The 20,599-nt window shown below is 46.6% G+C and overlaps 1 protein-coding gene, 2 long non-coding RNA genes and 1 pseudogene across 7 annotated transcripts in view; 1 reads left to right on the top strand and 3 right to left on the bottom strand.

The window, feature by feature from the left end:
• The window catches only part of FTO (FTO alpha-ketoglutarate dependent dioxygenase), a 427,826-nt gene extending 416,246 nt beyond the window's left edge, over positions 1–11,580 (top strand). The window contains exons 9-10 of one of the 2 annotated variants that reach the window (XM_035713646.2): positions 10,478–10,537; positions 11,197–11,580. In XM_035713646.2, the coding sequence (XP_035569539.1) occupies positions 10,478–10,537; positions 11,197–11,251 (115 nt within the window). In that variant the 3' untranslated portion in view covers positions 11,252–11,580. Of the gene's footprint in view, positions 1–10,477; positions 10,538–11,193 lie in introns of both variants that reach the window. The other variant, XM_035713645.2, reaches the window with a different exon arrangement.
• On the bottom strand, positions 814–6,535 carry LOC112660496 (uncharacterized). Of its 3 annotated transcripts, none has more exons than XR_007407459.1 (4): positions 6,070–6,524; positions 5,219–5,376; positions 2,440–2,584; positions 814–1,300 (listed from the first exon to the last, which is right to left on the bottom strand). It is a non-coding gene; the product is annotated as an uncharacterized LOC112660496 (long non-coding RNA). The 3 variants fall into 3 exon arrangements; XR_003136975.3 differs by having other exon boundaries at positions 5,219–5,302; positions 6,070–6,504; XR_007407460.1 differs by lacking the exon at positions 814–1,300 and adding an exon at positions 1,420–1,656 and having other exon boundaries at positions 6,070–6,535.
• LOC112660526 (uncharacterized) lies at positions 10,853–13,379 on the bottom strand. Of its 2 annotated transcripts, XR_004813954.2 has the most exons (3): positions 13,076–13,379; positions 12,482–12,632; positions 10,853–11,372 (listed from the first exon to the last, which is right to left on the bottom strand). It is a non-coding gene; the product is annotated as an uncharacterized LOC112660526 (long non-coding RNA). The 2 variants fall into 2 exon arrangements; XR_003137008.3 differs by lacking the exon at positions 13,076–13,379 and having other exon boundaries at positions 12,482–12,789.
• Positions 13,380–20,293: 6,914 nt separating this feature from the next.
• On the bottom strand, positions 20,294–20,390 carry LOC112660696 (small nucleolar RNA U13; annotated as a pseudogene).
• Between the last annotated feature and the right edge of the window lie 209 nt (positions 20,391–20,599).

Below are 20,599 nucleotides of genomic sequence, written 5' to 3'. Positions count from 1 at the left end.
GCACTCTGAGAATGTGAACGTGTCCCCAGCTGAGCCCCTGCTCGACCCCCCACCCACGCACCCGGGTCCTCTTTGGTATGTCCACCCCAGTGAGAGCTACCACTCTCCCCCCGAAACCCAGGCATCATCCTGACACTTCTTTGTCTTCCGCTCCCCGTAGTCAGCCAGCAGCAAATCACACCGACTTCACTTTCTGCCCTGTGTGTTCTGCATTTGTCCCTTTAGCCCTCTCTCTATCCGGCTATATCCCACGGAGTTGTTGGTACGCTGAGACGTGGCTGGTGGGAATGTCAAGTGATGCCAACCCAGTAGGAGCTGCTGGCAGCTCCTCAACATGTGACCCAGCAATTCCCCATTATCATACTTCGGAGGTATAGACTCCGAACTATCGGAAGCAGGTGTGCGATCAAAACCTCTACACGAATGCTCCTAGCAGCTCCATTCACAGGAGCCACGAGGTAAAAACAACTCACGTGTCCATCGGTGAGTGATGGGCAAGGAAAACGTGATCTCTCCGTACAACGAACGACGACCGGCTCATGCTACAGGCTGGCTGAGACTCGAAAATATTATGCCAGGTAATAAGGAGCCAGACGCAAAAGACCACATGCTGTATGACTCCATTCATGCAAAAGGTCTGGAATAGGGGAACCAAGGGGCAGGGGCCCCTGGAGTGAGTGTTTCATGGGTTACTGTTTGGGAAAATGACAAAGTTCTGAAACTAAAAGGTGGTGATGGTGGCACAATAACGCCACTGGGTCATATATAGACACTGGAACATGGTTAAAATGGTAATTTTTATGTTTCCTGTATTTTACCATAATAAAAAACTCCTGTGTCCTGCGATCAATACCTCCTCATTTTCCCTTCCGACCCCTTCCCCCCATTCCTGGCAACCACCATTCTATGAGTTTTACGATTTTAAGTTCCACATATAAGTGAGATCATGCAATATTTGTCTTTCTGCATCAGGCTTATTTCCCTCAGCAGAATGTCCTCCGGGTTCACCTGTGTTGTTGCAAATGGCAGGGTTGTTCTTAATTTTTAAAGGCCAAATAATATTCCATTATAAACATATACCACATTTTCTTTGGGCCGAAGGGTACAGAGCTCCAGTAGTGCAAGACGAGTGGGTTCTAGGGGCCTCAAGTACAGCATGGTAACGATGGTCGACAACGCTATATTGTATACTTGCAATTTACGAAGAGGGTAGATTTTGATTTAAATCTCGGCACACACCCGCCCATGGTAACGCAGAAGCGACAGCTTGATTGTGATGCTCTTTTCACAGTATATACATCTATCAAAACATCAAGTTGCATATCTTAAATATATACAATTTTTATGTATCAAAGACGACTCAATAAAGTTGTTAAAGAAACGAGGATTTTTCTGAAATCCAAATTTAACTGGGCATCCTATATTTTATTGGGCAACCCTGCTCCCAGCACACCATGGCTCCTATGGCTGCTTTCAGGAGCTCTAGTATCTTCTTCCTGGAAGTCCCTCCACAGCAGGGCAGGCTCTCTCCTTTTCTGCTCTACCCCTGCCCTCATCAGCAGCCTGGATGGGAGGGCGTGTCTGCCCAGGCTCTTCCTCTTCTGTTCTTGCCCCTTGATCAGCAATGACCTTGATGCTCAGTCCCCTGGGCTTCGCCTGCAGGGAGAACCCCAACATTGCTGAGAACCTCTGGCAATATCTTTTGGACTGGTGAAGTGGCTCATCCAGGGGTGGGGGTGGCAGGATTTGAATTTCCAGAAGCCACAGGCCCTCCCTCAACATCCTCCTATCCACTGCTGAGGGTCAGAGCTGGTTTCCCCACTCCGTCTTCATCTTTAATATAAGCAATATCCTCCCAGGCTCCAAGGACAGCAGTTTGCCTTCCTTCAAGAGTGCAAATTAAAGTGATGCCACCAAGGGCATTAATGGTCTTAGCAGAGTCAACACGGAGAGCATCGTGCATTCCCTGTGTAATATTAAGAGTGACTAAGCAGAGGCACTGCCCTTCCAGCCAGGCTGGGACTGAATACCAGAGGCTCCTCTGGGGGTGGAGGGAGGAAGGGAGAGGGGAGGAGCTCTGAGCTGCCAATCACCTGCTGTAGCATCGCTCACATCCCAGCCCTGGGGGGCCGTGGGACAGAAGGTAAAGGTCAGAAACTCTCAGCAAATATTTGGAAGGCTGTTCCCACGCCCAGTGGGTTTGGACACAAGGTAATCCTCTTCTGGAAGGGGCCCAGTAATCCCTGAGCAAATGCCTGGCCTAACTGGTAACTGCATGGCTGAGCCAGCCCATCCCCCCAGGGATAGTCAGGAAGGGAGAAGGTGAGGCCCACACCCCAGGCTGAGGCTGGTGTGGGAACACACCCACTGGCGAGTGCGTTAGCGTGAGACCCGTGGCATTGGGGTAGACAATATTGTGTTATCTATAACCACACTTACAGAGCATGTTCTGTACCCCAGGCTTCAGAGATGGAAGATGTGGTGCTTGTCAGGAACCCAGACTCTGGTGAGAGAGCAGCAGGTCTGTAGGCTCCCTGAAGACAGACAGCATCTCTGACTTGGCTCCCTGTTGCACCCCCAGGAGCTAATGGAGTAAGCAAATGAATGGCTGACTGAATGAATGACTTCCAATACAGTGGGGCTCCCTACACCGTCCCATGGGACTCAGGAGGACTTTCCAGAGAGGGACTTAAAGAGAGGTCCGAAACAGCTGGGCAGAGGAGGCATGGAAGGGTGGACCCAGGCAGAAGGAATAGCACCTGCAAAGACTTCAGGCTCGAGTCCCCGTCAGGATCCAGGGGTCTGGAAGGACCTTGCCCGCCATGGGGAGGAGCTTGAATTCCTTCCTGAAGCTCCGGAAGGATTTTAAGTAACAAAGCAACAAGATCTGATTTGGATTTTAGATCATTAATGTGGATGATGGGATTGCTCATTCTATTTATTAATGTATATTAAAAACAAACCGCTATTACATACCAGACATTACACTGAGTCTAGACCAATACTGTTCAGCAGAAACATAATGTGGGCCACATGAGTAGTTTTAAATTTTCTAGTAGCCACATTTTATTTATTTATTTTTAAAAATGTTATTTATTTATTTAATTGAGAGAGACCAAAAGACAGAGAGGGCACACGATTGGGGGCAGGAGCAGAGGGAGAGGGAGAAGCAGACTTCCCACTGAGCAGGGAACCAAAAGAGAGGCTCGATCCCAGGACCCTGGGATCATGACCTGAGCTGAAGACAAACACTTAACCAACCGAGCCACCCAGATGCCCCTAGTAGCCACCTTTTAAAAGGTAAACAGAGCAGGTGCTATACTTAATAAATCATTTAACCCAATATAACTGAAATATCCAGGAACATTTTACATTATTTTTTGGTTGTTCTACATCTTTGAAATCCAGTGTTTATTCTTGTGTCACACTTGCCCAGTAGGCACCGTGGCTATAGTACTGAACAGCTCATGGAGGTGTAGATGACGTGTAGGAAGCAATCATGGTCTTAGTCCTCACAGAGCTCAGTGCCTGGAGGAGATCCACAATTCAATAAGTGACAGTGGTGGTAAGGGAGGCGGGGAGGATCCTGACACCCAGGGAGCATGGCTGAGGGACACAAGTCAGGGTAAATTAGGTGGTGTCCTCAAGGATGAATGGGGGTCAGTTAACTGGTGGTGATGCTGGTGGGGCTGGACTTCAGCCATGTTCCTGGCTGGCTGGCTGGACACCTGCTCAATTGCCCTAAGTCCCAGGAGAGTGGCTTGTGGTGAGTCTGGCAGGGTGGGCAAGGCCAGCCTGCAGCCATGCTGGGCATTTGGGCTTCCTTCTGAGAGCAACGGGAAACCACCCAAGGGTCATAAGGAAGTGGAGCAGTGACCACAATCAGATCTTTACAAATAGTCCCTGGTGGATGATGTGTACACGTGGACTGGGAGGGCAGGGCCGAGGAGGACAGCCCATTGCCTAGCGCACCTGTTCTAGCAGGAGATGCTGGTGTTTTGAAGGGGGGGTGGTGATGGCACTGGAAATGGGAAGTGGTGGGTTAGAAGCCAGAACCAGCAGGACATAGTAATGGATTGGGGGCATGGATGTGCGCAGGTGCACCTGTGGGCGCACGGGGTGAGAGGTGCAGATAAGGGGTGACTCCCAGTTTTCTGATGCTGTTTCTGAGATGGGAAACCTAAAGGAGGGGAAGCTTTGGGCATCAGCGGGGGAGATGACAGGTTCAGTCTGGAGTATGTGGAGCTGGTGGCGCTTGCTAGACGAGGTCTGATTTTAAGTGACAGTAAGTAAGTCCAGGCTTGGGAGAGAGGGCTGGACTGGACAAGCCCCTCTGGGAGATGGTCAGGCTCTGAATGCCTGGTTGGTAATTAAACACATAGAAATGGGTAAAATCATCTAGAGCAGTGGTTCACAACCAGGGGCGACTTTGCCCCCAAGGGCCATTTGGCAACGGCTGGAATACATTCTCCGTCGTCACAATCCGGGGGCCTGGGGACTACTGCCCACGTCTAGGGGGTCGAAGCCAAGGATGCTGCTTAACATCCTGCAATGCAGAGGACGGGCCCCCACAGCAAAGCCTACCCAGCCTGGAATGCCCTCAGCAGCGCTGAGGTGGAGAAAGAGACGAGGCAGAGGGAGAAGAGGAGACAGTCTTGGATGGAACCTGGAGGAAGTCTGACATTTCAGGAAGAGCGAGTAGATGAGGAAGGAGGGATCCGTGAGGTGGGAGCTTCTCAGCAGCTGAGAAGGGAGACAGGGCAACAGGCACAGCCGGCCCAGGTAGGAGGCTGTGAAGTCACCCCCCGGGAATAGTTACATTGTATCTTTCTAGTTGAGACCTTTTCCATTTTGATTCTTCTTCCCCAAGCCAGATCTACGGACACCCCAAATTTCAAGCACCCGGAATACAGTATTGCAGTGTGGCCAGTGGAGATCACAGGCTCCATCACTTGTTGGGTATGTCCCTTGGGCAAGAGGCTCAGTCTCCCCAAGCCTTGGTTTCTCACTCTGGAAAATGGGCGTGTGACCACGACTGAGAAGATAATAAATTGGCACCTAATAAGTGCTCAATTAGTGGCAGTTACTTTACTTCCTTTCCTTTATCATCTTGTGGCCAGCTTGCTTATAAGCTATTCTTAGGTTTTTATCTAGTCTACTCTGCCAAAATCCTACTGAAAGCAGGATAAGTTTTAGGGTGAGGTCTCTGTTTCCTTACCTTGCAGATAAAGTCCAGCTATGGGGCACCTGGGTGGCTCAGTGTTGAGCATCTGCCTTCGGCTCAGGTCTTGATCCCAGGGTCCTGGAATCGAGTCCCATATCAGGCTCCCTGCGAGAAGCCTGCTTCTCCCTCTGCCTCTGTCTCTGTCTCTGTGTCTCTTGTGAATAAATAAATAAAATATATATATTTTTTAAGTCCAGCTACTTGTATTCCAGGCTCTTGATGTGAAAAGCACCTTTTAGTGAAGTACACCTTCTCCTACCCCTTCCCTCCCTACCCCTGCTCTCCCCAGCTTTCTCTTCTCATTCTGGTCCTTTGTATTAAAGAGTATGCCATTGGTAGGACCAGGTCCTCTGGGACACGGTTTGGTTCATCTTTTTAATCACACCAGGAAGCAGAGGAAAAGGCTCCAGATTGGAATCTCTTTGAGGGCCAAGACATACCAGACCTTCCAAACTCTCTCACTGATATTACCCAGCAGAGGGGGTTAAACTCGGACCACCCTTTACTCAGCCTCTCAGGGTTCAGGGTGTGATGGGGACATGAGTTAGGCAATCGACTCCAGGGAAACATTTTCTTTCAAATGTTCAAATGTCTCCTGTTCATCTTTAAAAATCAATAAATTTAAATTCTAGTCCATAATTTATCACTGTTCATTTTAATATAATAATAAAATTTTATATTCTTTTCTAGATGAGTTACATGATTTCTCTCTACCCCATTAGTTTTCCCAAGGCACAGAGATATACCACCACGTAACCCCGGGAAGATTGGAGTGTCTCAGCTTGACATCAGGTACAGCTTGACCACCAGGAATACCCAACATGTTTTTCTTGGGTACCACATACCTCCTGGACATTTGATAGATTCCTAGGGATGCAGGGTATGATGATTCGAGGAAGGCAACAGTCATGGAGCACATCATTCTGGAATAAAGTGTTTTCTGGGGAACTGAGAAGGTTCCTGAATTCTCCATTGCTCCAAAGAGACTATGATTCTATTTTTTTTCCAGCCAGCAGAATTTTTCTAACTGGGGTTTTGGTGGTTAGCAAAAAAAAAAAAAAAATGTTTCCAACGTACCCGGGGAGGGGGGGGACCTGTTGAAGGTGTCTGGTGTAATTTCTGTTGGGCAATGGTCGGGGCCTCACAGGTATTGAGATTGGAAGGGTTTCCTACGTTTTGCAAAGCCATCCATTATAGACACCCTCTATGTTAGCAGACATGGCCCCACAAACGGGCTGTCAGAGCCTCCCAAGAATGATGCCAGGAGAAACAGAATGTCAAAGACAATGCCCTATTCTTTGTCTCTAGAGGAAGAAGTCATCCCCAGGTGCTCAGGCATGGATGGAGTGGACTCTTCTCTGACACATCACACACACACTGCAGCTAAGTTTGTGGAGATTCCAAACAGGGATTACAGTTCCCTCTATGAAAAACACTGTCTGCTTATTTTTTTGGTCTTATGAACAAAATGGCTTCAAATTTACATAATTAAAATTCTGGTGTCTTTCAGATCATAACAATGGGTAATTAACATTGTTACTTGTCAGCTGGGAAATACCTCGGGAGGAGGATGTCAGAGCCCAGCCGTTTTATTTTGGGCCACATCTCATGGACAATCAGGGCTAATTGAATCACCCCCATCTCATGGAAAATGAATGAAAGAACATTGAACGTTGCTAGCCCGGCTCACAATCAACTCAGAAAGGCTGCTTGCTCAAACAACCCTGCGTCGGAGACAGCAGCCTGACAGTCTAATTTAGAAGCGTTGCTTAAAATCTTAATCAGCGCCTTGAAATTAACAGAGGCGAGTTCCGACACCATGTTTGTTGTTTATGGTTATCATCATTAATAAACGTTAAAATGTTTTTACAGGTGTGGAGAAAGGCACATCCCGGGGACACTGCTCTCCTACGTTTGTACTCTCTACCAAGAAAAAAAAAAAAAAAAGAAGAAGAAAAAAACCATGTCATCGTCAAGAATGAAGACGTAACATAATCATCAGAGCTTGGCTTCCTTTTATTTTGTGGTTCCCTGAAAGCTATCTGCAGTCCTAAGCCCGGGTCCATCTTCCCTGCACAAGTGCTATCTTGATTGACACGTCTCCAAATAAGCTTGTGAATAGCTTTCCATATTAGCCTCAGAATAATTCAGATGTCAAATTACGGCTCGCAGACTCCCTGACTCCTCTCGAGCCCCAGAATGAATTTTTTTTTAAATATTTGGGGGGAAAATATTAAAGGTTGTTTGGGTTGGGTCAAAGTTCGTATCATTTGCTAATAAAGAGCCACAGAGGGTGTTTGCGCAGGGTGGGTGGCGTTGATTTTATTTTGTGCCCCAGCTGCAGGTCAGCCTGACCCCTGGCCAGCGGTTTGGAGTGTGCAAGCCTGCAGACTCTTTGCACCTTTGCAGTTTCCCGTGGGTTTGCTTTGGACAGAAAAGGGGACGAGGGAAGAAGGAAGGGGAGAAGAGCCAGGCATTCTCTCTCTGTGCAGGACTCCTGGCTGATGTCATCTCTAAATATGCAGCTTTAATTGCTCCTCTCGGCAGCAACAAGGGAAGAGATCTTAGTTACTTGTCTTCATCACCATTGAAACCGCGCAGCCGACCCAGCCCGGATTCCCGTCCAGCAACCACACAGAAGCATTTCTGGCAAACGAGAAGGCAAAGCAGTGCTTGCCGGGCTGATAATGACCACTTTTCATAATATTTGTTGGATGCTCTGTAACGTGCGTCTGAGAAAACTCTCATTATTACTGGCTGTTGGCGCAGCTGTAAATATTTAACCAAGAATGCTACCTGCTTTGTGGGAAGACTTGCTAATTACACCTGCTTCTCTCTATAATTACATATTGTTGTAAAATTCCACGATAATGACACAACTGTGTCTTCCTGGTGCAAGAGGTAAATTTATACCAAGTACGGCCCCGGAATTTCCATAAGCAATTAGCCTACACATTTATATCCCTGTGTTTTTCTGTGATTTTATTGAAATGAAAGATAATGAATTAAACCCAATTACAGCAGGAAGACAGCTAGCAAGTTGATGTTCCTTTCAAACCGCAGTTCCACTTCACAAGCGGAGTGAGGAGGAGAACTGGATTCCTGCTGAATACCTCTGAAGCATCTCGATAAATTAGAAATATCAGCCTGGTAGCATGGACCCTGATAAACAGCCTGTATCGGGGACTGGGGTTCCCTCGGATAAAATGCTCCTCAACAAGGTGCCCAATTCGAGGCTGAGCAATGTGAGGCACTGCCCTTGGCTCGTAGCCTGATTATTAGTGGAGCAACCCTATGAAAAAAAAAAGAAGTTTTTGCAGATGCCGTAATAAAGCCCAAGATAATAATCTGTAGTTTGCAGGGTTCGTTGAGGAGCGTGAGAGACGGTCCTGGGCATTCGGGAAATAGGAGACAGACAACATCCTTAGTACCCTAAGCCGTGGGCTCGCCTGTTCTCCTGGAAATCTCTCCGGGAGACTTAGAGACACGACGCCGGCCGGCCGGGCTGAGAGAAGGCTTCGGTCGCTGTCGTCAGGAGAAGGTTCCCAGTGCAGAGTCCCGCTGCCGAAAGGACAGGACAAAACCAGCGGCCTGGGGATCCACTTCCAAAATCTCCCGCCTCAACATCTTTATTGTCTTCTCTCCCTCTTCTCCTTCCCTCCCCGCCCCCCCTTCCCCCTCCGTATAAATGCAAACATCTCAAAATGTCAGAGGCAGAGAAGTGACCCATCCGTCCCCAGCACAGGGGACGACTCTGCTCTGATCTCGGCATCATTTCAGACACAGGCACAGTCCCCGGGGTTCGGGGCTCCTCGGCACAGTTTTAAAGCTGATGATGAATTTATTTCTTTATTTAGCGGTCATGACTATTCCTAGGAACACTTTCTGGTAAATAGGAAGGCGGTGGCGTAATTACAGGCGGCGGGAGCGGGAGCGTGACAGCCTGGGCCGCAGGAGCAGCCGCGGTCGTCCTGCCCCCGCCCGGCCCGCAACCCTTCTGTTCTGTCCTGTTCGATTTGCTCTGGGCGGCGGGGCTGGAGCGCGCGGGCCTAATGGTCGGCTGTCGATACAGTAAAAATGCTAACCCGTCTTTACATCTAATCCATTCTGAGAGGGCTCTTTGCAGAAATGGCCTCTTCCATTTCTTCATTTTCAGAAAAGCCAATCAAGGAAGATTGAACCACACGCGCTGTCGGTACAGTGTTGTTTTTTTTTTTTTTTTGTAAGTGTGCGTGTGTGTTTTAAAAAGGCGCGATGATTAATTTTGAGACACAGCATTTTGTGTTAAGTTGTCTTTGACGATTTTCTTCCCCGCCTTTTTTTTTTAAGGGCTCTGAAAATCAATGCTCTGCTCCACTACCATCCATCTTTATATAGTAATAAATTAAGTGGGAGGTATTGATATTTTTGACTGAGCTTTTAGAATTTACATACTAATGACAATTATACCCTTGTGACTGTTGATTTCTGCTGCTGTTGACTGTTTGTGGCTCGGGCAAGAGGCGTTTGAGTTTCGCCTGTTTGCTCTGCTGTTCCTGGGTGTCCACAGCATCCCTCTATGTCTTGGGTGGAGACTGAGGTCCGTGGGAAACTGGGTCCCAAGGAGGGGAGGGCTCAGGAAAAGCTCTCCTGAGGAACTCCCCCAAGGGCAAGGCCGCATGACCTCAGGCTTGGCAATGAATGTGGGGAACTGAGGCAGGGTTATACCAAGATACCACACAACAGTGGGCAGCGGCCCTCACCAATGGGTCCTGGGCAGGGGTGTCCTGGAGGCTCCTTCTGCTCTGCCAGACGTTAACCCTTTAGGTGCTGAATTAAGGGAAGTAGAGCGTTCTGCGAAAGCCAGGGTGACAAGCCACAGAGGGACTGGGGAGAAGGGCTATGTAGCAGGTGATACAGGGCATCCCAATGTTTAATACTGATGCAGACTGGGTGAATTTTAGCTCTGGATAGGAATCCCCCACCACCACCACTGCACACACACTTAGAAATCCTGAAGTCACAGAGGTATCGTGTGCCCTTTCCATTCCTTAAGAAAAAAAAAATAGGGGAGTCGGCTGGGTGGCTCAGTCGGTTGGGTGTCTGCCTTTGACTCCGGTCATGATCCCAGGGCTCTGGGACCGAGCCCTGTGTCTGACTCCCTGCTCGGTGGGGAGTCTGCTTCTCCCCTTCCCCTCTGCCTGCCACTCCTCCTGCTTATACTCTGCCTCTGTCAAATAAATAAATAAAATCTTTTTTTTTTTTTTTTTAAAGGAGAATTTGGAACCCTGCCATGGAGTGCCTGACTCACTTCGTGCTTGCAAACTGCTTCTGGTAAGTTCTGAGTTTGGGCAGAAATGTAGACAACTACGGCCCGCCCCACCCCCTCACCCTGTCTCTCCCGCGAGGTGGGTGAAGGGCATCTTCTCAGCATTTGGCCAGAATGTGTCGGGAAGCAGAGAAAAAGGCCTAGCAGAGACGGAAGGACAGCAGCAAGGCCAGGGCCGCTGGAGGATTTCATCTGATGAGACCAAAGCCCTCGGGCCGGTCGGAGGGCTACCCACAGGTAGCCGACCAGGAAAAATACCAACAAACGGGCACGCAGGCCTCAACTTCACTGAAACAATTATGTCGGGCACCGGGACAGCCTGGAAGCTAACAACAGTTTATTCGCAGAGATTAATTTGTCAGTAATATTGATTGTCGGAGGCCTGTTTCTAAGATTCCACGAGGCGCAGACAGCAGCCACTCGTGCAGGATTTCTCCCTCTAGAGTTTCCAGGATGTTGAGGAGGCGACTCGGAGGCGCAGGACGCTTGTGCTGTCAAACTAGACTCGGCCAGGCCCACTGATCCCGGGGCAAGGGGTGTGGACTTTGTTTACATTTCGCAGAAGCAGCAATAAATTGTTTGTTTACACACCAGGATCTCTCTCTCTCTCTCTCTCTCTCTCTCTCTCTCTCTCTCCCCTCCCTTAACGGGGGTCAACCAGCAGGGCCAGGCGCCTAGCGTGGAGGGGAGCCAGTGGAGCTTTCCAGACGAAGCCCTGAAATCATTATGCGGGATTATCCAAATATGAGGGCTGCTGAAAGTCCACCTTCTCTGGTTTCCTGCTGCACAGAGATTGCTCGGTTACATCCAACTGTCCAGGAAGTGCCTTTGCGAGAGTGTCTGCAAAGAAAGGACAGAACAGAGGAGAGGTGTGGAGGAGAACTCACTTTCATCAGAGGATCGGCTTTCAGGCTGGTTTGGGAGCCCAGAGCATTATTGTATTACACGCGGCACTGAAATGCGCCTTGTTTCGCTTCCTTCTCCCCCCCCCCCCAACTCCTTTCTTTTCTTTGAGTGTTTTTGAAATAAAAGAGTGTTTTCTTCCAAATTGTGCTGGGAGGCAAATTCTTGAACGGTGTAATAGAAAATGTTAGACAATATTCCTTACCGGAGCTATTGACATTTTGGATAGTTGTGACACTTTGATTTTTCTCAAAACATATGGATCAAGCCTGGCTGCATTATTGGACAGGAAGTCCTGATGAAAGGCCTTCCTTTATCTTTCTTTGTATTCCCCCCCTCTGTTTGTTCATGGCTTTCTCTCTGAATATAATCGTGGTTTTCTTAAGCTGTCCGGGGAGTCCTTACCGCCTTACTAAATATTTCATGGTGCACAGCACACCATACCTGCCAACTGCTTTCTTATTTGTTGTCAAAAATAAAGGGTTCGTCCTTCGGAGTGGGGGAAGAAAAAGAGAGCCGGTTTATTCTGTTGTTTTTATTTTAAAGTTTCTCATCTGCCCCAAATGCAGGGAGACACTGGAAATCCAGGAGTGGTGCCTTTCATTTGCCGGGGACACGGCTGGCCACTTATTTATTTATTTGCGGCTTATTTATTTATTTGCGGCGCGCACTCTCTTCTATGATTCCCAGCACTTGTTTCTTTGCGGTTTCCCGTCCTATTTGTTCAAAAGGGAAAAGTTCAAAGCGGCTCTGTCAGCTGAGGGAGAAGCCTGCTGAATACTAACCCTCCAGCGCCCACCTGCGCTGACCTTGAGAGGGGAGCCGTAAACGGTCCCATTGCAAACCCGCATGTGTGTTTTGTTAGACCAGGTCGGGCGGGGTCAGGGCTCACCTGAGGCCTGCGGAGCCGCCGACCTGCCCGAGCAGCGGGGTAATGCATTTTTAAAAGGGACATTCTCCACTCTGAATGGGCCTAATATGGTCTCTGTTTAAAAACCTGTCAGAATCCCAGGCACACACTCCATAAAATATAAATAAGTACTTACTGTTTGCAGATGTTGCTTGTTTTTCATAATGTTTGTATTTGAAGTCTCGAATCCTCACTTCCTGTCAGGTTCCCTCCTGCCTCTCCTCCGGTGTCTGAAGGAGCCCGGGAGAACTTCAGATGGCAAGTTCTCAATGAAGACACTGTCAAGTCTGTCAGCGTCCCTGGCACAATTAGCATTTTCCCTCTCTCTCCCTCTCTCTCCCTCTCTCTCCTCTCTCTCTCTCTCTCTCTCTCTCCCTCCCCCTCTCTCTCTTTCTCTGTCTCTCAACACCAGGGTTGATTTCTCGCCAGTTTGACGTGGGCCATAGAGAGCCACCTCTCCTGCTGGCGCCTTTGCAAGGGGCTCCAGTCTCGGGGAGGTGTGATTTTTTTTTTTTTAATTTTTATTATTTGTTTGTTTATTGAGGTGAGGCTCGGAAAAGCAAAGCTGGAAGTCAACAGGCCTGTAACAGGCACACTTAGATTAAGTGGAGAGAATTAGCAAAGAAAGAGACTGTGGGGAACCTGGGAGGGGGGCCTCATGTCTCTGGGGCGCCCATCCTCATCCCCGGAGCCCCGCGATCAATTCAGAGCAGGTGCCTGATGAACTTACCTGTGCGTTTGACTGCGCCCGCACCGAGCAGCCCCTGAACCTGACCTGACGTCTACCAGGGTCTCGGGCCTTCCCCGCACGCTGGCCCGAGCTTGCCCCGGCTCCCAACCCGGTCCGCGCAGCCCCCCAGGGTGGAGGAAGGACCCCCTTCTCAGGCCCCCTATCTCCTGGCTCCCTTCCTGCCTGCTGCCCCCGCGGGGCGATGGGTGACAGGTGGGACCAGGGCTCATCTCTCTGCATGACCAAGCCAGCAGATCCTTTATTCCAGAGCCCCGGTGGCTGGACACTGTGCCAAGAGGACTGTTGCTTTTTATTCCCAAGCCCTCCCCATGACTCAGCTGAACATTTTAACACCCCACGCCCTGGGGCCCCCACCGGCCAGCTTGGAGAGTGACATGGGAGCAGCTCCCCGCACACCCGTGGGCTTGCAGAAATGGGCATTTAGGCGTGTGTGTATGTATGTAGGTAGGTATTTATTCATTTATATATATATATATTTTTTTTATTTATGATAGTCACAGAGAGAGAGAGAGAGAGGCAGAGACACAGGCAGAGGGAGAAGCAGGCTCCATGCACCGGGAGCCCAACGTGGGATTCGATCCCAAGTCTCCAGGATCACGCCCTGGGCCAAAGGCAGGCGCCAAACCGCTGTGCCACCCAGGGATCCCTATTTATTCATTTTTAACTGCGTATGCAGCCCTCTGGTTCAAAAGGCCAGCACAGCACTTGTTCTCCAACCCTGTGGTTTCTTTGCTTAGAAGGTAGTAGTTGGAGGCAGCCCCTCTGCAAGGTCCCTGCTGGGCCTTATTTCCCGGGTCCGGGTGCCCAAGCCAGTGGTCATCAGTACCCTGAAGAACCGAGAGCCTGCCCCCCAACCCCGCCAAATCACTGCTAAGGATCAAAGACTACCCTTCACCCACTTGAGCTGGAGATTGATGACAGTGCTGTTCACCTGCCATTTGCTCTCCTAATAATAGTATTTTTAAAAAAGAAAGAGAGAGAAAAAGGAAGGAAGGAAAGGAAAGGAAAAAAGAAAAGAAAAGGGAAACAAGAGACACCAAGCCTTGCCCGGTTTCTCCCGGCTTTCGGGAGGATCCGATTATAGACACGTGCCCAGGACGGCGGCCTCCGTGCTCGAATCAGGTCAGTGGGGCTTGCTTCCTCTCTAAAGCACAGAAACCATAAATCAAGATGAAAATCCTTCAGCCCAAAAGCCTTACCAATTGATACAATTTGAAAATGGGCAGCGGAGAGGCTGGGGAGAAGGCTGACATGATGACTTTTATAATAGCAGAACGTTTAAGGTTCTAGAAATAAAAGGAAGAGGATGAAATCAGGCACGTTGGTCTCTGCCTGCAGGCTCTCTGAGCTCACTGGAAGCTCCCGCAATTATTTCTGCTCTGGCTTTCCCCTCCTTTTTTTTTTCCAGCAGTCTGTTTGAAATGAAGCAGAACCGGGCATGGCAAGCTTATCAGTGTCATTAGCTGACAGGGCGCCCAGCACACCTGCTTTTACTTGCTGCCATTTCAGGCATTAATGCCACAGAGAATGTTGCTTGGGTCCTTATAATGTGTAAAGATTCATTTATTTCACCTTTTGAACCTGCCTGACCCCCTGGGCTTGTGCTGGGGAGGGGGGAGGAGGACTGGAGAGGGTTTTTTTCCTGGCACTTAGAAGAAGCTGACAATTAGGGGTCTGGCCCTGGGGCTGTTGTTGTGATAGAAGCTTAAGAGAGAGGTGGGAGCTTAGCCAGGGAGGCACTGGGAGCCTGGGAGCCGGGCAGCACTAGGGCCACTAGGGCCACCCGACCAGGGACTGGGGTGGGGGTGCTGCTGAGCCAGTTCCCCTGGCTGCTGCCTCCCGGGCTCCGAGGTGGCCCAGGGCCAGGGCTGCTTTGATGCGGAGGCACCCTTACCTTCCGAGACCCCTCCCTGCCTCACAACACTCCTATTGCGGTGCACCCACCTCGCACGTTCGCTACGATTGCCCAGAAGATTTTTAAACATCGTTTTGCCTTTGGAATGCTTGGGCTCTGAGTACCTCCGTTTTGTTTATGATGGTTGAGATCTCTTGGCAATCGCTGCACCTAGGAATCCCTGCACAGGGAGAAATATCTACCCTTCAAACTGTTTTCCAACATAATGGAATTTTTATGAATGCTAAACTTAGCCATTAATGAGGTTGATATAACATTAAGTTTTGCAGACACTTTAATGAAACCCCGATTAATTTTAATTTTATGATTTTCTTTTCACATTTTGGACTATGAATATATATTATATATACTTACATATATTTATATATTACATATACTTACATATTATATACTTACATATTTATATATTATAGGTCCTTATATACTTATATTTTATATATAAATAATATATATATCTCAAAAATTTTAATAACCCCTGAAAAGGAAAGGCTGGCAGCTACAAACCCTGATGCCCTAAGAGTCCAATGACAACACCCCCGCTACCCTGTTTTCTTCTTTTTTTTTTTTCTTGCTTTCCCTTGGTATGGGTTTGACCTACACATTTTCCCTTTTAGAAGTTTTAGTGTAAGGTTGTAGTTTGCTAGGAATACAAAAGTAGTTCTTGTGAGTGAACATTACACTCTTAGGACTTTGATTCTGGATCCTTCTATTTTGTATCTCCCGACTAGTAGTATTACAGAGAGTCGACTCTATTCTTCAGCCTCTGCCTGGAAACCTGGGGCTTCCTTCATTTCTTGATTTTTCCTTCTTTTCCAGAGGTTGACTGTGTACTTTTGTTGCTCCTGCCTTATTAGTATAAGACGAGCTCTTTCCTAGGAAACCCCAGGCCCAGAGAAGATCACCCTCATTGCCCTGTTGAACCCAAGCTGAGTTTTCTAACCAATGGCATTGCTGCTCTAGACATTGGGGCTCTCTTGAAACTTGAAAGAGTGTGCCAGGAAAACATCTGTCCTCACCTATAAAATAGGCTTCTTTGCTATTCCCTAGTTCGTGATTTCGAGGCTTTAGCATCGTTTGTGAGTACATGGCTTTCCAGTGGTCCTGTTTTCTACTCTTGGTGACAAAGTATTCCTGGATTTGTGATGAGATCAATTTTATTTTTAAAAGCTGCAGATTCCGAGGGGAGCCATCCATCAGTTGACTTCTGTCTGAATCCCTTTCCTGGTGGAATTTTATCCTTGCAGAAACTGCACAGTTCAAAGTTCCTAAACTTGAAGGCTAAAGATTCTTTGGGTTGAAAACATCTCAGTCCCTGGTACTGGAAAGTGAGTATAGCATCATATAATCTGGGCATGTATATGGCTGCATGGTGAATTAATACTTGTCAGACCTTGTTACTCTGAAATAGCCATGGCAAGGTAATGATCATCATTCATTTTATTTTATTACTTTTTTTATTTGATTTCATTTAGGCTTTGGCAAAGGTGAGGGGACTGACTTGTATTTCCTGTTTATGTTTGATATCCAAAGCCCCTTGGGGGAAGGCGATGCTAGGGGAAATTATGTAAATTAAGGAGGAAATTTGTGAAGATACCTTGACAAAGTCAGAAATGAGAATATTCAGCTTTAACCGTTGGGTCATCCTGATACATGGCTCTTGCACTCATGATTGGTGAAGGAGGTCTGAAGAGGGCATGGAGCAGGTGTGGCTTGCAGAGTGTGTGGCTTTCTTATTTGCAGGTGAAATGAAATGATGGTTGAGGTTTAGCGTCCAGAAGCAAAAAGCTAGGTTCTGTAATAGCTAATTTAGACTAGAAAGCCCACCGAGTGATGAAACTTTAGGTTTTCTCAGCTAACAAATCCTCCCTAGGCCTGATAAAGCACTTTAAATTATGAAGGGAGCCCTCATTGAGACATTGTGGTGGGAGGCATCCCCTGGGAAAGAGGCCATTCTAAGTGAAGGGAAACTCAACAGCAGGGCATTTGGTGCTGGGACAGAAGGCAGCATGGTGTACTGGGAGCAAAAGAAGTTCGAATCCCACTTCTGACACTTCCTAGGTATGTGGCTCATTTTAAAATAGCCTGCTTTATCTCTCTTTTTTTTTTTTGTTCTTAATTAATTATTATTTTTTAATTTTTTATTGGTGTTCAATTTACTAACATACAGAATAACCCCCAGTGCCCGTCACCCATTCACTCCCACCCCCCGCCCTCCTCCCTTTCCACCACCCCTAGTTCGTTTCCCAGAGTTAGCAGTCTTTACGTTCTGTCTCCCTTTCTGATATTTCCCACACATTTCTTCTCCCTTCCCTTATATTCCCTTTCACTATTATTTATATTCCCCAAATGAATGAGAACATATAATGTTTGTCCTTCTCCGACTGACTTACTTCACTCAGCATAATACCCTCCAGTTCCATCCACGTTGAAGCAAATGGTGGGTATTTGTCATTTCTAATAGCTGAGTAATATTCCATTGTATACATAAACCACATCTTCTTTATCCATTCATCTTTCGTTGGACACCGAGGCTCCTTCCACAGTTTGGCTATCGTGGCCAATGCTGCTATAAACATCGGGGTGCAGGTGTTCCGGTGTTTCACTGCATCTGTATCTTTGGGGTAAATCCCCAATAGTGCAATTGTTGGGTCGTAGGGCAGGTCTATTTTTAACTCTTTGAGGAACCTCCACACAGTTTTCCAGAGTGGCTGCACCGGTTCACATTCCCACCAACAGTGTAAGAGGGTTCCCTTTTCTCCGCATCCTCTCCAACATTTGTTGTTTCCTGCCTTGTTAATTTGCCCCATTCTCACCATTCTGTAGGTTGTCTTTTAGTTTTGTTGACTGTATCCTTTGCTGTGTAAAAGCTTCTTATCTTGATGAAGTCCCAATAGTTCATTTTTGCTTTTGTTTCTTTTGCCTTCGTGGATGTATCTTGCAAGAAGTTACTGAGGCCGAGTTCAAAAAGGGTGTTGCCTGTGTTCTTCTCTAGGATTTTGATGGAATCTTGTCTCACATTTAGATCTTTCATCCATTTTGAGTTTATCTTTGTGTATGGTGAAAGAGAGCGGTCTAGTTTCATTCTTCTGCATGTGGATGTCCAATTTTCCCAGCACCATTTATTGAAGAGACTGTCTTTCTTCCAATGGATAGTCTTTCCTCCTTTATCGAATATTAGTTGACCATAAAGTTCAGGGTCCACTTCTGGGTTCTCTATTCTGTTCCACTGATCTATGTGTCTGTTTTTGTGCCAGTACCACACTGTCTTGATGACCACAGCTTTGTAGTACAACCTGAAATCTGGCATTGTGATGCCCCCAGATATGATTTTCTTTTTTAAAATTCCCCTGGCTATTCGGGGTCTTTCTGATTCCACACAAATCTTAAAATAAGTTGTTCTAACTCTCTGAAGAAAGGCTTTATCTCTTATTATAAATCCAATAGTTTTTAAAAAATGCTCATAACGATGAGTGTAGTCACCATCTGTCACCATATGACATTATTACAGTATTATTGGCTAGATTCCCTGTATTGTACTTTTCAACTCCATGACTTATTTATTTTATAACTGGAAGTTGGTACCTCTTAATCCCCTTGTTTTGCCTACCTCCCTCCATCACCCCCTGGGAAACCACCCATTTGTTCTCTCTATTGAAGAGTCTGTTTGGGTTTTTCTGTTTGTTCATTTGTTTTGGGTTTTGGATTTCATATATAAAGGAAATCATGTAGTATTTGTCTTTTTCTGTCTGATTTATTTCACTTAGTGTAATGCCCTCTAGGTCCATTCATGTTGCTGCGAATGACAGGATCTCATTCTTTTTTATGGCTGAATAATATTCCGTTGTATACATATACCACATTTTCTTTATCCCTTCATCTACCGATGGATACTTCAGTTGCTTCCATATCTTGGCTATTGTAAATAACAGCAGCAGTAACATCGGGATGCACATATCTTTTTGAATTACTGTTTTCCTTTGGGTAAATACCCAGCAGTGGAAGTATTGAATCATATGGTAGTTCTATTTTTAATTTTTGGAGGAATCTCCATACTGTTTCCCACAGTAGCTGCACCAATTTATGTTCCCACCAATGGTGTACAGGGGTTCCCTTTTCTCCATATTTTTGCCAATGCTTGTTATTTTTTGTCTTTTCTATCCTAGCTATTCTCATAGTTGTTTTTTTTTTTTTTAACGGAAGCAAAATGAAGAAAACAAAAGCACATCCTTAATCCCATGCATTCAGACAAAACCTACTATTCCTTCTTTCATGGCTATCTCTCCAAATCTTGTTTCATATATAGACATATATATTGCGTTACAAAAATTAGAATGCCTATAAGCCCCTCTCTTTTCTTTATGTTCAATTGTGGACATTGTCAACATTTTGTAATGGCTGCACAACGTACCATCTTACAGATATGATTTATTTACCCAAACTCCTTGTTGAAAGTATAGGTTGCTCCAGCTATTCACAATTACAAAATGGCTGTGACAAATACTTGCAGCTGATTATCCACCCATGTTCCTGTTTAAGATGATCATATTTCTTTATGGAAAAATTCCTCAGAAGCCAGATTTTTGGACGAATGGGCATGCATATTTTTCCTTGAATAAACTTGGAAGTTTGTTGAGATTCTTGGATAGGTAGATCCATGTATTTTCTAAAATTTGGGACTTTGAGGTCATTATTTCTTCAACTCTCTGCTCCTTTATTTTATTTTTTTATTTTTTTTATTTATTTATGATAGTCACACAGAGAGAGAGAGAGAGGCAGAGACACAGGCAGAGGGAGAAGCAGGCTCCATGCACCGGGAGCCCGACATGGGATTTGATCCTGGGTCTCCAGGATCATGCCCTGGGCCAAAGGCAGGCGCCAAACCGCTGCACCACCCAGGGATCCCTCTCTGCTCCTTTATTACCCTCTTCTCCTTCCTGGACTGCCATGATGCATCTGTTAGCCTGTTTAGTGGTATCTCATATGTCCCTTTGGTTCTTATTGCTTTTCTTCATTCTTTTTGCTCTTCACACTCATCATTTCAAATGACTCCTCTTCAAGTTTGCTGATTGTTTCCTCTGCTTGTTCTCTTAACCGCATGAGTAAATTTTCCAGTTACTCTATTTTTCAGCCTCTAATTTTCCTCTTGGTTCTTTCAAAATAGTTTCAGTCTCTTGTTCATGTGTAAATTTTGTTCACATATTATTTTCCTGACTTCTTTTAGTTCTTTGTGTTTTCTTTTAGCTGTTAGAGCCTATTTCAGATAGGGTTTTTGTGTGTGTGTGTGTTAGATGGATAATGTGTCAAGGTCATAAGGTTTGAGGGAGACGCACATCAGGCCATGGCATGCACACTCATAGTGCTTATGACATACAAAATGATGTTTAAGACAGTTCTGTTAAAGATTTTGCCCATTATGCTGAGTGATATAAGTCAGGTGGAGAAATACAATTATTAGAGGGCTTCACTCATATGTAGAATATAAGAAATAGTGGAAGGGACCATAAGGGAAGAAGGGCAACTGAGTGGGGAAAAAATAGAGAGGAAGACAAACCATAAGAGACTCCTAAGTCTGGGAAACAAACAGGGTT

The sequence above is a fragment of the Canis lupus genome, chromosome 2 (genome assembly GCF_003254725.2).
Source record: "Canis lupus dingo isolate Sandy chromosome 2, ASM325472v2, whole genome shotgun sequence".
NCBI lineage: Eukaryota > Metazoa > Chordata > Mammalia > Carnivora > Canidae > Canis > Canis lupus.
The sequence above is the reverse complement of the archived record's forward strand: the minus strand, read 5'-3'. Positions and strand labels throughout refer to the sequence as shown.